The sequence below is a fragment of the Carcharodon carcharias genome, chromosome 16 (assembly GCF_017639515.1).
Source record: "Carcharodon carcharias isolate sCarCar2 chromosome 16, sCarCar2.pri, whole genome shotgun sequence".
In the NCBI taxonomy this organism is placed as follows: Eukaryota; Metazoa; Chordata; class Chondrichthyes; order Lamniformes; family Lamnidae; genus Carcharodon; species Carcharodon carcharias.
Window position 1 is genome coordinate 69,380,269 of NC_054482.1, and position 17,208 is coordinate 69,397,476.

The following is a 17,208-nucleotide window of genomic DNA, read 5'->3' on the forward strand; positions in this document are numbered from 1 at the left end:
TGCCCAACAACACACACTAATCCAGCTGCCTGACAGTCCCTCCTACTAGTAGGACTATTCTCGCATCTGCACAGCTAAGGATGCCTCACATCATGCACTGTTCCCATTCCCTGCTCATAAATGCAGCATTTAATGGATACGATTTATAACTGTGCTTCCCTGCCAGTTGATATCATATCTGAATGAATTTCAGAACTAATAAACCTTCATGCAGGAATGGCCTTTAAAAAAGATTGTTTGCACTGACTGCAGTGTTTTACTGATAGTCTCTTACTGTGGAGCTTTTGTGAGCTTGTCATTGAGTAGTCTGATCTCTCATAGCTGTGCAGCCCGTGGGCTAGAGACTCTGGGTTTGAAATTAATTATCCTGCTCACCAAGTATTCTACACAAAGTCATGCATATCTTTAAATAGAACAGAATGAAATCAAAACCAGATAAATAAATGAAATGGGAAATGAGAATGAAAGGAGGCAATTCAAAAGGTGAAAGATATATTCCCCAATGGTTCAGTTAGGTAAGTTCAGGACCCCATATGACCTACAGGACAGAAAGGTCTCAGGTTCAATCTCCAGACTGTGCTGAGTTAGATGACCTTAGCCAGAGCACCGGTAGGAATGCTACAATTAACTTCAGCACCCCTGTCTAGGGAGGAAGAAGTCATCTAGGGTTCCCACTCCAGATGCAAAGTTTACATATGTGTGAGTATTGTGAAAGAATAGGATTGACTTACCAGTAATCTTCCTGGTGATTGAACAATCTACAAATGTTCAGTGCCCAGGCTGATGAATTGCCTGAACAATAGACACTTGGATGAATGTACCTGAGGGAGTTTAGAATACCAAGGCAATGGGAAAATAAAACTAAAATTGATGAAAATCTGTGAAATGCAGCCAATCAAACCTAAAATGTACATAAATACTAACCAAGTCTCAGCAGCTAATCCAGCAACTCTTTGTGTTGCCCGAAAATAATCAAATAGCTTTTCTTCCTCTTTTGAAAAGGCTTGAAAGTGCTGCTTTATGCTGAACTCCAGATCCATGGCTGCCAGTCCCGAGCCAACTCACCCACTAACTTAAAGGTGAGTGTCAGCAGGCTTTGTGACCATTTTGGAAGCAATACAGTCAAGCCCAAACCTATCCTCACCTGATATTCATACACATACTTTGCAGCAGGGATCAGTGGATCATACCAGGACTAGAAATTCGGGCTAACTTATCCCTCCTTAATCCACAAATGCTGAAGTTAACCGTAGAATCCTTCAATTATACTGGCTGAGATGATCTAATTCAGTGCAGAGCTGATATTAAATCTTTCTGGTCTATATGGTCCAATATCAACGAATAGGGTGCATTTATTTACTGAAACATTGGCACAACTTGCAATGCATATTTTTGAAAATACAGAAATACTAATCTACCTAGAATGCTTCGTTCAGGACGTGTTAATGTTCAAAGCCATATTAATCCAGTTTTAGGCTGTGTAAAAAGCAAACTAATAGAGATTGAAAAAATATAATCCAAGCTACAAAATAAATTAAAATGGACTAAACTGAAATTTAATTTTATTAGTGCAGTCTTTCTTAAAAGTTGAGATTTTAACATATAAGATTCAGTTACACACAGTGACGTAGTGGTATTGTCATTGGACTAATAATTCAGGGGCCCAGGGTAATATCCTGGGGATAAAAACAAAAAAATTGCGGATGCTGGAAATCCAAAACAAAAACAGAATTACCTGGAAAAACTCAGCAGATCTGGCAGCATCGGTGGAGAAGAAAAGAGTTGACGTTTCGAGTCCTCATGACCCTTCGACAGAACTTGAGTGAATCCAAGAAAGGGGTGAAATATAAGCTGGTTTAGGTTGTTGTGGTGGTGGGGGCGGGGGTGGGGGGGGGGGGTGGGGGGGGGGGGGGTGGGGGGGTGTGGTTTGGGTTGGGGGAGAGAAGTGGAGGGGGTTGGTGTGGTTGTAGGGACAAACAAGCAGTAATAGAAGCAGATCATCAAACGATGTCATAGACAACAGAACAAAAGAACACATAGGTGTTAAAGTTGGTGATATCATCTAAACGAATGTGCTAATTAAGAATGGATGGTAACGCAAACTGGAGGAACAGCACCTCATCTTCCGATGAGGCACTTTACAGCCTTCCGGACTGAATATTGAGTTCAACAATCTTAGATCTTAAACTCCCTCCTCCATCCCCACCCCCTTTCTGTTTCTTCCCCCTCCTCCTTGTTTCTTTCCAATAATTTATATAGATTTTTCTTTTCCCACCTATTTCCATTATTTTTAATGTATTCCACCGATCATTTATCTATACCTTTTATGCCCTTTTAGTGTTATTTCACCCCACCCCCACTAGAGCTACCTTGCTTGTCCTGCTATCCATTCTTAATTAGCACCTTCTTTTAGATAATATCACCACCTTCAACACCTCTTTGTTCTTTTGTCTGTGACATCTTTTGGTTATCTCCTTCTATCACTGCTTGCTTGTCCCAACAACCACCCCCCTCCCTTCTCTCTCCACCCACACCCGCGCCCCCCCCACCCACCCTTAAACCAGCTTATATTTCACCCCTCTCCTATTTTTACTTAGTTCTATTAAAGGGTCATGAGGACTCGAAATGTCAACTGTACTCTTATCCGCCGATGCTGCCAGACCTGCTGAGTTTTTCCAGGTATTTTTTATTTTTTGTTTTGAATTTCCAGCATCCACAGTTTTTTTGTTTTTATCGTTCCAGGTATTAGTCTGGTAAACATTCTCTGAACTGTTTCCAATGAATTTACATCCTTAAAAAGGTGACCAATACTGTACACAGTACTCCAGATGTGGTCTCACTAATGCCCTGTACAACTGAAGCATAACCTCCCAACTTTTGTATTCAATGCCCTTCACAATAAACAATAACATTCTATTTGCTTTCCTAATTACTTGCTGCATCTGCATACTAGCTTTTGATGATTCATGCGCCAGAATACCCAGATACCTCCACACCTCAGAGCTCTGCAGCCTCTCACCATTTAGATAATATGCTTCTCTGTAATTCTTCCTGCCAAAATGGACAATTTCACATTTTCCCATATTATACTCCACCTGCCAGATCTTTGCTCACTCACATAACCTACCCATATGTTTTGTAGCCTCCTTATGTCCTCTTCACAACTTACTTTCCTACCTATCTTTGTGTCATCAGCAAATTTGGCAACAGTCCCTTCAATCCCTTTAATCCCTTCACCAAATCATTTACATAAATTGTAAACAGCTGAGGTCCTAGCACTGGTCCCTGTGGTACACTACTTGTTACATTTTGCCAACCTGAAAAAGACCCATATGTGCCAATGTTACCCCCGAGACCATGAGCTTTTATTTTCTGCAATATCCTTTGATGTGGCATTTTATCAAATGCCTTCTGAAAATCTAAATACAGTATATCCATCAGTTCCCGTTTATCCACAGCACATGTTACTTCCTCAGGGAACTCCAATAAGCTGGTTAAACATGATTTCCCTTTCACAAAACCATATTGACTCCGCCTCATGACCCTTGAGCTTATCCAAGTGGCCTGCTATAACTTATTAAATAATAGCTTCCAGCATTTTCCCTACGACAGATGTTAAATGAACTGGCCTGTAGTTTCCCGCTTTCTGTCTCCCTCCCTTTTTGAATAATGGAGTTACATTTGCACCACAGTTAACTTTATTACAGAGAGATTTACAGATGCTGTCATGCTTAACCAGGACGCTCATCAGGAAGCTCCCCACCCAACCCCCCCAACCTCCTCCCCCCCCTGGGATTACCCATGCTAAAAGCTCACTGGTTGGGCTCCCGCAGTATATCACATGACCCCCGATTGACAGAAGGGAGGGATTATACCCCCAGTAACCACATTTCCACCTCCTTTGGTTTTTTACGATTTCTATTTACAGGAAAACATTTGAACAATCCAAAAAACATATATACAATTTCAGGTGATTATAAATCAATCAAGGCTCTGAGGTGTTCTACCAATGGAGGTTCCTGAATGGGATCAAGAGGGCCTGGAATTGCAGTATAAGACACATCAAAGGAATGTTGCAGTTCAGGATTTAACAACTCTTCAGAGACATTTGGCATGTCTATTCTAGGTTGATCAAACACCTCAGGAATTCACGGTTCGACATTAATCACAGGTGGATCAGTTGATTGCTGGAATGTCTCTCTCTGGCACGAATATGATCTACATGATTTCGGAGTATTCTACCTCCCACTGGTACTTGGTAGGAAACTGCACCAGTCTCTGAGACAACGTATCCAGGAGTCCAACAGGGTTCACTCTCGAAATTCCGTATGCATACCATGTCACCTTAGCTGAAATTACAAGCTTTAAGGGCATGTCATGGTTAAATTTCTAATTACTCTGGTTCTGAGCCACCTTCCCCTCTAAGTTTGGAAAAATGAGATGCAGACGTGTACGCTGATGGCATTTCATTGATAACTCCGACGGTATTGAGCCTGTAGTCGAATGTGGTGTTGTACGATAACTGAAAAGAAACAGGGAAAGTCGAGATTCCAGAGTGCCTTCCAAAAACTTTTTCATTCCAGCCTTAAAAGCCTTTTACCGCCATTCAATGAAGGATGATAAAGGGCTGATTTAATATGTCGGATTCCATTCAGATCCATAAGTTTTTGAAACTCTGTGCTGGTAAAAGTGGTGCCATTATCTGAAATGATAACTTCAGATAGGTCATGTTTGCTGAAACTATGACATAGCTTCTCGATAGTTATTTTTCACGTTGGTGACTTGACTTCAGGGGAAGCGATGGCGTAGTGGTATTGTCTCTGGACTGGTAATCCAGAGACCCAGAATAATGCTCTGGGGACCTGGGTTTGAATCAGATGGTGGAATCTGATTTCAATAAAAATCTGGAATTAAAAAGCCTAATGATGGCCATGAAACCATTGTCGATTGTTGTAAAAACCCATCTGGTTCACTTATGCCCTTTAGGGAAAGAAATCTGCTGTCCTTACCTGGTCTGGCCTACATGTGACTCCAGACCCACAGCAATGTGGTTGGCTCTTAAATGCCCTCTGAACAAGGACAATTAGGGATGGGCCATAAATGCTGGCCTAGCCAGCAATGCCCACATCCCATGAATGAATAGAAAAAAAATATACATCCATCCATTTGGAATATACAGCTACAATTAACAAGAATATGGTACCTAAGAATAGACCTACATAATCATTATGTAGTCAAACCCAGGGTCAACCAGGCCACTCCCATGGATGTAGGGGAGCCAGAACAGGCAATTTCCATTGTTGCTGACAGTGGTGACAGTGCTTGACCAAGTTGTCAATATCTCCATTAACACCTGGCCACCATACATAGCTTCGCGCAAGCATTTTCATTTTTGATACGCCTGTATGGGCACCATGGAGTTCTGCCAAAAGTAGTTCTCTGATCATAAGACGCAGGAACAGAAATAGGCTATTCGGCCCATCGAGTCTGCTCCGAGATGAGGTCATGACTGATCTGATATTCCTCAACTCCACTTTCCTGGCTTTTCCCCATAACCCTTGATTCCCTTAGTGATTAAAAATCTGTCTATCTCAGCCTTGAACATACTTAATGACTCAGCATCTACAGTCCTCAACAGTAGAGAATTTCACAGATTGACTACCCTCTGAGAGAAGAAATTCTTCCTTATTTCTATTTTAAATGGGTAACCCCTTACTCTGAGATTATGCCCTCTGGTCCGAGAATCTCCCACAGCTGGAAAGAACCTCTCAGCATCTACCCTGTCAAGCCCCCTAAGAATCTTATATGTTCCAATAAGGTCACTTCTCATTCTTCTAAATTCCAATGAGTACAGGCCCAACCTACTCAACCTCTCCTCACAAGAAAATCCCTTTATACCTGGGATCAACCTAGTGAAACTTCTTTGGACTGCCTCCAATATTAGTATATCTTTCCTTAGATATGGGAATCAAAACTGTTCACAGTAATATTCAGCCCCTCTATTCTTCCTGCCAACCTGGATAACTTCACATTTTCCCACATTATATTCCATCTGCCAAGCTTTTGCCCACTCATTTAACCTGTCTATGTCCTTTTGTAGACTCTGTGGCATCCTCACCACTTGCCTTCCCACCTATTTCTGTATCATCCGCAAACTTGGAAATAGTAAATTCACTACCCTTATCCAAGTTTTTAATATATATTGTCAATAATTGTGGCTTCAGCACTGATCCCTGCGGCACTCCACTAGTTACAGGTTGCCATTCTGAAAATCCCGCCCTTATCCTAACTCTCTGTCTCCTATTAGTTTGCCAATCCTTTATCCATGTTAATATACTACCTCTAATAGCATGGGCTCTTATTAAGTAGCCTTATGTGCGGTACCTTATCAAACGCCTTTTGGAAATCCAAATGTATTATATCTACAGGTTCCCCTTTACCTATCCTGCTTGTTACCTCCTCAAAGAATTCTAATAAATTTGTTAAGCATGTTTTCCCCTTCATGAAGCCGTGCTGACTCTGCCTGATTATATTATGTATTTCTAAATGCTCTGCTATTACATCCTTTATAATAAACTCTAACATTTTCTGAATGACAGATGTTAAGCTAACTGGCCTGGTTTTTGTATCCCTCCTTTTTAAAATAAGGATGTTACATTGGCAGTTTTCCATTTCTCGTGGACTTTTCCAGAATCTAAGGATTCTTGAAAGATTACTACCAGTGCATCCATTATCTCTATAGCTACTTCCTTTAATACCCTAGGATGCAACCCATCAGGTCCAAGGGACTTATTGGCCTTTAGCCCCATTTGTTTCCCTAGTACTCTTTCTCCAGTGATAGTTATTATATTTATTTCCACCTCCACTTTTGCCCCTTGATTATTTAGTATTTTTGGAATGCTTCACGTGTCTTCTATCATGAAGACTGATGCAAAGTATTTATTCAACTCCTCTGCCATTTCCTGGTTCCCCATTATTATTTCCCCAGCCTCATTCTCTAAGGGGCCTATGTTCACTTTGGCCCCTCTCTTCCTTTTTATACATTTAAAGAAGCTCTTATTGTCCGTTTTTATATTACTTGCTAGTTTACCCTCAAAGTTTATTTTCTCCCACTTTTTATTTTGGTCTGCCTTGTGGTAGTACCATGACTCTTGACCCCCAAAATAAAATCCCGCCTTGGCAGCTCATTCCATCTGTTTGACATGGAATGGTCTCAATTCTTCAGATACAGGCAAGTTTAGCCACCCTTTTAAGGCAAAGTCTCTGACTTTCGATAATGTTGGATCTCCGCTCGTCCAATTTCTAATTTGTTTCACACACGCAGGCGAAGAATCTAAGAAGTTCAATAATAGCACTAATTCTTGTGGAACGGGAGTATACACAATACTGTCTGAACAGAAGATGACTGGGTGCATTTGCATTTGCAATGTGTAGATCAGAATGGTACATAAAAGTATATTCATGCACAGACAAATGTCAGAGCCCGTCATTGTACCCTTGCAGATGCTATTGGCGGGATGGCCTTGTCCTCACTGAATAAGCCCATTAATGGTTTACAATGGTAAAATGGTGACCACGCAGGTACTGGTGGAAATTTTTCACCCTGAAAACCATCGATAAGCCATCCTTTTATAGTTGGGAATAGCTCTTCTTGGCTGTGGAGAGTGTTCTCGAGACATAGCCAATGGGCCTTTCAGACCCAATTTCCATTTTATGGGATAACACAGCTCCCACCCCATAGGGAGAGGCATCACATGTTAATACCAGCTCTTTTGATGGGTCGTAGTGTACCAGTAAACAGGATGAATGCTATAATTCCTTTGCTGTCACAAAGGCTTCTTCCTGTCGTGACCCCCAAGACCAATGCTGGTTCTTTTTTAGTAACACATGTAATGGTGCCAACACAATTGATAGGTTTGGTAAGAAGCAGCTATAGTAGTTGATCATGCTCAGCAAGGACTTGAATTCTGTTACATTGGATGGTGATGGCGCATCTTTTATTGCCTAAACTTTATCTTCTACTGGGTGCAGTCTCATGGCATCCTCCCTGTGGTATAGATAAGTCACTTCTGGTGCCTGAAATGTGCACTTATCCTTCTTTAACCATTCGCCGGCTTCCAGGAACCTCCTTAGCACCTCCTCCATGTTGATCAAGTGTTCTATCTTGGTTAATCCCGTGATGAGGACATTATCTAGATATACAATTACTTGTGGGAGCCCTTGCAAAAGGCTCTCCATTGTTCTCTGGAAGACACACCGATGAGACCCTGAAGGATAGACGGGTGTACTGATAAAGACCCTTGTGTTTGTTAATGGTTACGTATTCTCTCGATGTGCTAGCCAGCTCTTGTTGCTGGTAAGCATGGTTCACTTCCAAATTCTGTATAGGACTTGCCTCCAGCCAGTTTGGCATATAAGTCATCAATCCTTGGAATAGGGTCTTTGTTTAGTTTGGCTGTCTTATTTACAGTCAGTTTATATCCTCCACAACCCAATCGGTCCTGCAACATATTGTTTAACGTGCCCCTGAAATCGCAGTGTTCTGTTAACTGCTTGAGGTTCGCAACATAGATCGCGATGGACTCCCCTGAAGCCCTAACTCTTGAATTAAATTTAAAATGCTGCATTATTACAGATGGCTTCAGCTAAAAGTGTGTTTTCATGAGGCCCATTAATTCATTATAGGACTTGGAATTGAGCACGCTCGGGGCTGTCAGGTTACAAATGAAATTGTATGTTTTACTGCCACATACACTTAAGAGGATCGCTTTCTGCTTTTCTTCTAGAAAATCTCGTTTACTATGAAGTAAAATCTGAGGCGCTCTTCATACTGGCTCTAATCTTGCACAGTCGCATCATATGGAACAATTCTGCTGAAGAGTGGCATGACTGGTGAATAGCTTTTTTAAAGTTCGATGTACTCACAGTAACAGGTTGAGGCACAAAGTCGGAGCTGATCCCATCCTCGTCGCCAATTGTGATGACTCGACAGAGCAGACAGTTTAATCAAGAAATAGTTAACTTTATTACAGAGAATTTACAGATGCTTTCAAGCTAGACCAGGACTCTCAGCAGGAAGCTGTGCCCCAAAATTGCCCGCACTAAAAGCTCACTGGTTGGAGCCCCTCAACCAGTACATCACGTGACCCCGATTGACAGAAGGGAGGGACTATATCCTATCCCCATTTACCACATCTGGACAATATCCAGGTTTGGGCTGATAAGTGGCAAGTAATATTCGTGCCACACAAGTGTCAGGCAATGACCATCTCTAATAAGAAAGAATCTAACCATTGCCCCTTGACATTCAATGGCATTACCATCGCTGAACCCTCCACTATCAACATCCTGGGGGTTACCATTGACCAAAAACTGAACTTGAATAGCCATATAAATCCTGTGGCTACAAGAGCAGGTCAGGGGCTAGGAATCCTGCAATGAGCAATTCACCTCTTGAAACCCCAAAGCCTGTCCACCATCTACAAGGCACAAGTCAGGAGTGTGATGGAATACTCCCCATGTGCCTGGATGAGTGCAGCCCCCACAACACTCAAGAAGCTTGACACCATTCAGGACAGAACAGCCCACCTGACTGGCACCCATCAACAAACATTCACTCCCTCCACCACCGTGGCAACAGTGTGTACCATCTACAAGATACACTGCAGGAACTCACCAAGGCTCTTTAGGCAGCACCTTCCAAACCCACAATTGCTACCATCTAGAAGGTCAAGGACAGCAGACACATGGGAACACCTGGAAGTTTCCCTCCCAGCCACTCACCATCCTGACTTGGAAATATGTATCGCTGTTCCTTCACTGTTGCTGGGTCAAAATTCTGGCACTCTTCCATCAGCACTGTGGGTGTACCTACATCACATGGACTGCAGCTGTTGAAGAAGGCAGCTCACCACCACCTTCTCATGGGCAATTAGGAATGGGTAATAAATGCTGGCCTAGCCAGCGATGCCTACATCCCATGAGTGAATAAAAACAAGGTTTACCTTTCCCGTGCCAATTTTTTCTGACCGTATCATTCCATTATCTCAGGCTTGAGTCCACTAGCAACTGCACTATTGGTTCAATATTACTGGCAGAATAAAATACAATTGAGTTTCTTCTATGCATATTTGGGTCATCATCACAGCATGCATGGTTTAAGAGGAAGAGAAACTATTTTTTCCCTTTCACATCATGATTCTATCTATTCAGAATTGAAAAAAAATCAAAACCCACCTCTCTTCAATGCGAACCCAGAGGTCACTAAATTGTCGCTGCCGCTGTTGCTTGGGCAGCTTCTTCTGCCGCTTCTTTTGGCGACCAAACTCTTCCAGTTGACTAAGGCTGTCCGGCATCAGGAGATGTGGAGAAATTACATCATCATCCAACTCAACAACAGGAGAGGAGTGGGAAGGAACTGGCAAGGACTCTTCTAATGATGCATCAACTGAAGTGGAAGACGTTGATGGAACTGATGGACTACCTGAAGACAATCCACTTTTTTGTGTCCTTTTCCTTTATAAAATAAGCAAAGGGGTCAATCAAATCAATCCAAAACTCGGCTAATATCCCCAATGATTTTTTACTATTTCGTTCTGCACATCTAATACAGCAGGGAGTCAAAACTTCAATAATCACTTGAATTCTGATGAAAGGTCATTGACCTGAAATGTTAATTCTTGTTTCTCTATCTGCCTGACCTGATGACTATCTCTCACTTTTTCTGCTTTCATTTCATAGTCACTGGCTGTGTAGACCTGGGCTCCAATTTTATCCTAACCAGCCCAGTTCAAATGGTATGGGTGACTGGTTAAAAATCACAAAAATTGACTTCCCATAATATTTCCATTGGAAACCTGATGATTGCCAGTTTTTCTATGGAGCTGACTCTGGTTGCGAAGGTACCCCCCGGAAAGAGGTTGGTGCTTCATAAATAAGTTCAAATGGGGTCGATAAAAATAGAAAGCGCTGGAAAAGCTCAGCAGGTCTGGCAGCATCTGTGGAGAGAGAAACAGAGTTAATGTTTCGAGTCCATATGACTCTTCTTCGAAACAGAAGAGAGATAGAAATGTGATGGTTTATAGTGTTGATAAAGGTTGGGGAAGGGTTGGGGCAGGGGGGAAAAAAAGGAAACATCAGAGACAGGTTAAATGGCAAGGAAGATTAAATACCAAAGATGAACAAAAGGCAAAGGCAGAGGTAATGGTTGTAGCAAAGAAACAAAACAGTGGTCCAGAATAGGTGTTAATAGCAGGATAAAGGTCAGCTCTGTCTGAAAGCAAGACATGAAAAAAACTGGCACTTGGAGAGAAAAAATCAAAATGGAGGACAGAGTCGATGGTCTGAAGTTGTTGAACACAATCTTGAGTCCAGAAGGCTGTAAAGTGTCTAACTGGAAGATGAGGCGTTGCTCCTCCAGCTTGTGTTGGGCTTCACTGAAACATTGCAGCAGACCAAGGACAAAAATATGAGCATGAGAGCAAGATGGTCAACTGAAATGGCAAGCAACTGGAAAGTCGGGATCAAGCTTGAAGATCCTGTCTGCGTTTGGTCTCCGCAATGCAGAGGAAACCTCTCTCCAGTTAAGTACTTTCCAGCCTTCTGGACTCAACATTGAATTCAACAATTTCAGACCATGAATTCTGTATTCCATTTTTTTTCCTCCCCAAGTGCAAGTTTGTATCTTGTTTTCATGTTTTTGCTTTCAGACGTTTATTCTGCTATTGTCATCTACTCTAGACCAATATTTGTTTCTTTAAAACTACCATTACTACTGCCTTTGCCTTTTGATATTTAATCTCCCCTGCCCTCTAGCATATCCTTGACCCTCCCTTTTGTTCAATCTGACCCCCCTCCCCACTTTTTCAACAGCATAAAACCGGTCACGTTTCTACCTCTCTTCAGTTCTGAAGAAGAGGCATATTGGACTTGAAACATTGGCCAGGATTTTCTCCTCGGCCATTTGGGGATAGGGCCCACTCACCAAGCGGAAAATGATGCGGGATGACATCAGGAGGAATCCCCGACATCATCCCGGGCCATTTAAATCTTAAGGAAGGTGGGCGGACAGAGAAATCAGTTGTCTGCCCGCTGACCTGTCAATGGCCAACTGAGGCCATTGACGGGCTCATTAAGATAGTTAAATGCCCTGCCCAGCCAACCTTAAGGCTGGCGAGCAGGCCAGGAGCCCCAGCGGCCTGTAGATTATTAATGGAACTTCATCCACTGGCGGGATGAAGCTTCATTACCGTTTTGTAAAAATTTAATAAACTTTATGAGTTTGTTATCAACATGTCCCATCTCCTGTGACATTGTCACATGAGGGGGACATGTTAATAATTTTAAAATGTCTCTTTTTTTTGACTTTACTCACCTTTCACTAAACTCCCTGAGACAGGGCTTTGCCTCAGGGAACAGTGCGCTCTTTCGCACGCATGTGTGAAAGACCGCACTTTGACAGTTGGGGATTCCCTCCCCCCTCGGAACAGGAAGCACATAGCACTTCCCGTCGGGCAGGCCGCTGGGTGGGCCTTAATTGGCCCACCCACTCAAAATGGCGGCGGGCCCCGTTTCGGTGGCAGGGTTGGCTGCCTGCCCGCACGCCGAGCGGTGGGGCCCGCCTGCCAGTTAAGGGCTAAATTCTGCCCATTAAGGCTGTTTCTCACTCCACAGACCTGCTAAGTTTTTGCAGCACTTTTTGTTTATTTCAGATCTCCGGCATCTGCAGTATTTTGCTTTCATTCAAGTTCAAATAGGGCTTGGATTACATTATTTGGACACTGTTATGATTTTAATTGGGTGCGGCAGTAGTAAGATCCAAGAACAAAGCAAGAGTTAAATTGATTGACGGTGGCCTCATAAATTGACTGACATGTCTGTAGGTTGCATTTAAAGGGGCACTCATTCAGGTCATTAAGGTTTGAATGCCATTCTGAGTAGTAGTAGTTCTGATCTTTCCCCCTTACCTCCTTACATTTACACATTTGCTGCTTATCATTTTTGCTTCCCTCAGTTAGAGGAAGATGAACAAAAGCTGCATGAAGGACCAGAACAAGCAGCTATGCCTATATATGAACAAGGACCAGGAATATGCCATTCAGCCCCTCGAACCTGCTCCGCCATTTAATAAGATAATGGCTGATCTGATAGTAACCTGAAATCTGCATCCCGCCTACCGCCGATAACCTATCACCTCCTTGCTTACCAAGAATCTATCATCTGCCTTAAAAATATTCAAAGATTCTGCTTCCACCACTTTTTCAAGAAGAGAGTTCCGAAGACTCACGACCCTCTGAGCGAAAAAATTTTGCCTCATCTCTGCTTTAAATGGGCAACCCCTTATTTTTAAACAGTGACTAGTAATTCTAGATTTATCCGCATGAGGAAACATCCTCTCCACATCCACCCTGTCAAGACCCCTCAGGATCTTATATGTTTCAATCAAGTCACCTCTTACTCTTTTAAACTTCAGTGGATACAAGCCTAGTTTGTCCAATCTTTCCTCATAAGACAATCCATCCATTCCAGATATTAGTCTGGTAAACCTTCTCTGAACTGCTTCCAATGCATTTACATCCTTTTTTAAATAAGGAGACCAATACTGTACACAGTACTGTTGGAAGAAAGCAGGTTAGGCAGGGCCTGCTTGGAGAAAGGTTTACGCAGCCCATAGGATCCAGAATGAAGTGTTACTTTCTTAGATGTTACTGAGAAGCAATGCAGAAGAAAGCCGCACTTCATCAGACAAGCTGCCGCTGGTGTACAGAACCATGATCTAGCAGGATCTGCTGCCTGCTGGATTGAAGGCCAAGCTTTACCAATGGATGCCAAATCACCATCATTGTAAACAATTTCACTACAGGCTCCTTCCAGACTGCTATGTGGGCACCATCCACATCTCTCAATCTGCAGTCTGCATTCAAAAAGGCCAGTAATGCCCTCCTCACCACAATGGACCAATACGTTATCTTTATGATGGACATCAACAGCCAAAATGAGAGAGCTCTGAGATTTGCAGGAGTGGCCAGCTTCCCTCGTTTCTGGGGCATAAAAATACTGCACTTGTTTAGCTATCAGGGCACCTGAAGATGATCTACCAACTTACCTAAACAGGAAGGCCTTCTGCTTCATAAATGCGTAACTTATGTGTGATCACCACTTAAGGAGAATGCAAGTCTGCACCAGTTTTGCTGCCCACTGCCGCAGTGCCTTCATTCTGCGGCACTCATTCACCCCTCACATTCAGGTGGAAGCCAGAGGGTGAATGCTGTGGGACAATAAGGTATTCAGGAGAAACTTTTTTTACTCAAAGTGACGAGAATATGGAAATTGCTAGCATATGGAGTGATTGAGGCAATTAGCATTGACGCATTTAAGGAGATATTAGATACAAATGAGGGAGAAATGAATATCAGGATATGATAATAAGGTGTGATGAAGTAAGATGGGGGTGAAGAATATTGTGTAGCATAAATACTGCCACATACGTGTCGGACAAAATGGTCAGTTTCTGTGTATTAAAATTCTATGTAATTCTAGGTAAAGAATAGCTCCTCCACACCCATCTACTGCTCAACTGCCTGAGCAACACTTGGTATAATCAGAGTCATGGGACCATCAGGAACACTCATGTCCCCTCATGTACTCTGGGGGTCCTTAAAATGTGGCCAAAACAAAGTTAACCACATCATTCTTGTTTACAGCAGTCTGCACAACCTGACAATGCAAAGACTGGGGTTGGAGAAGGCACAGCATCAAAACGCATCATCTGGCAAGGAAGGACCGGATGAAAGTTACGAAGCATCACAAGTAGGAGGATCAGCAGAGTGTAATGCAACAAATGATCTGTCACTCTCTGAGTCAGGTAAGTCAGAAAAAACCTCCAGTATTATAAACCCTTGCTACCACTGTCCCCATTCCCTTGATTGCACATTTAAGAACATTGAAACCATTCAGCCTACTTCTATGTCAACTACTTTCTGATAGTGCAGATTAGAAAGCTGTAACAAAAATAAACTATATCCCACAGTTACAAATGTAATAAAGGCATTGACCCTAATTCTAAGCAAAATATTGCAGCAAATTCTTGTTACCCAAGTGATTATTGTAGAGTGCTTTTTTTAAAAAAAAGGTTTACTAACTCCACTACTCCATTAAGGTGTTGCCCCAGTGGCTTTAGCTCAGCTGTTGGAAGGTTGATTGCCATTTAAGGCCTTTTGAGTGGAGGCCAGTGTCTCTTTGAGGGGTGAAACCTGAGTGGGCTTGGCTCCAAAGCAGTCTGGCCGTTAACTTTCCAGCACAGTGGTTGTTATTAGTTGAGGGGATGGTGAAAGAGCAGAATAATATTGACATCTGAGAGAGGGAAACATGTCAATGCCACTCTGCTGGTGCTGGGGTGCGACATTTCTACTCATCTGCAGGCGGTCAGACTGCATAAGATTAGTGACAATAGTAAAGCACTTATCTCTTCACTCTCAATCTGTTCAAACTGGACATCTGCCTCCCCAAGGCAGAGCACAGGCTGGGAACTTTGGTACTATTATGAAGACCCATCTATAGTGTCCCTGGAGCTAGTCACACTTTACAAGTAGACTCCAGAGTGCTGATGATGTGGGAGATGACATGGACTTCTGCAACTAGCCAAAGCAGTGAAACTCCTTGGCAAGTCTTCCAATACCTGATATAATTGCTTGTATGGATTATTTTTCCTTTGCATTGCTGGGCCCCTGAGGTCTCCATTTCCACCCTCCTCAGCAAAGCTGGTTTTGAACTGACATCAAAACTCACCCACAAAAAAACAAATTTCAGATTAAACTTGGGGCCATTGTTTCTAGTTGTGTGGGTGAGCCTTTAAAAAAGGACATAAATATAATATAGACACTAACAAATCAAATGAAGCATTTAGGGAGAATATGTCTTTATAAAGGGTAGTTTTTTTTGAACATCTTTTTGGATGTAGCTATATAATCAGCACAATATCTTTAATATATTAAAGTTAATATATTAAATTTGAATTTAGCAACATGTTGTTAAAAAAAATAATTGATTCGTCAAAAGAAGTCCCACATTTGAAGGAGCTTCTAAAAGATGTATGAGATATTTTATTTTAATATTTAATCAGTTTTAATTTTTAAAAAACACATTCTTATGAAATATGTTACTTACACTTTCTTTAAATATTGCTCAAAATTCTTCGTCCCAAGAAAATAAATTGTAAATCAGCTTAAAAGAATCAGTGAACAAGAAGATTTATGTTGCTCTCCTTATCTGATCCTGGCTGAAGATCCACAGTTATTTACACAGGCAGGCATGATTACTGAAATAATCAGGAAGATACTTAAGAACATCCTTGCAGACCGGGCTGGCTGGGGAGATAACAAGCCTGTCTGCTGCCACTGCAAATTAGCAGACTGGTGACCTTCACCTTCATGGCAAGATCTGAACTTATTACTCTCATTTTCAATCCAAGTGAAAGTACATTTTCTTTTGTTCAAATGAACTATATCTCCCTGTGCTATACGGAAGATCTGTGGAGTCATTTAAAATATATGAGAATAACAGAATGTGCCTTAAAAATTTGTCTGGTTCTTGTTACCAAAAGCTGCAGATTATTTCTTAGAATACTGATAAAGCACAAGTCAGCGAATTGAGATTCTGTTCACGATAACACTAGAATATTGCAGTCCCAACCAAAAGAAATCGAACTCGACTCCCAGCCATGATAAATACTCATACTTGAGAGTTTCCTCAGGCCAGTTTTAGCATCCTGCACCATAGCATTCAGGACAATTAGATGCAAGTGGTCTTTTCTCTTAATACCTCTCTGGGACAATCAGCCAACCAGTGACATTCATGGAAAATTTCACAATGTCTGCAGGCAGGCTGGTTTCATCTTTCCCCAGGATTACATATTTAAGAAACTCCTCTATAATTTATGGCTGCATATGTTTTACAGAATACATTTTTACAGAATTTCTGAACATCAACAAAGTTGGATTTAATGACTTGAAGACCAAGCTGTAAAATTCCATGTAAAACGTCAATATGCATCAGATCCCTTTGACTTTTTTATGAGCTATGAAGTCCCTGTACAATGTGACCTCATCACTCACATTCACTAAGGCTCTACTCTGGAATCTCTCTTTATTTGCTTACAGCCTTGACAGGGAACATTATATTTTAATATTTCCAATCATGATATCTCAGTCC

The 17,208-nt window shown here is 42.0% G+C and overlaps 1 protein-coding gene across 2 annotated transcripts in view; it reads right to left on the minus strand.

The window, feature by feature from the left end:
- trabd2b (TraB domain containing 2B) overlaps positions 1 to 17,208 on the minus strand; it is a 472,589-nt gene that overhangs the window by 23,842 nt on the left and 431,539 nt on the right. For both annotated transcript variants that reach the window (XM_041208660.1, XM_041208659.1), the window contains one exon: positions 10,237 to 10,515. In XM_041208660.1, the coding sequence (XP_041064594.1) occupies positions 10,237 to 10,515 (279 nt within the window). The remainder of the gene's footprint in view (positions 1 to 10,236; positions 10,516 to 17,208) is intronic.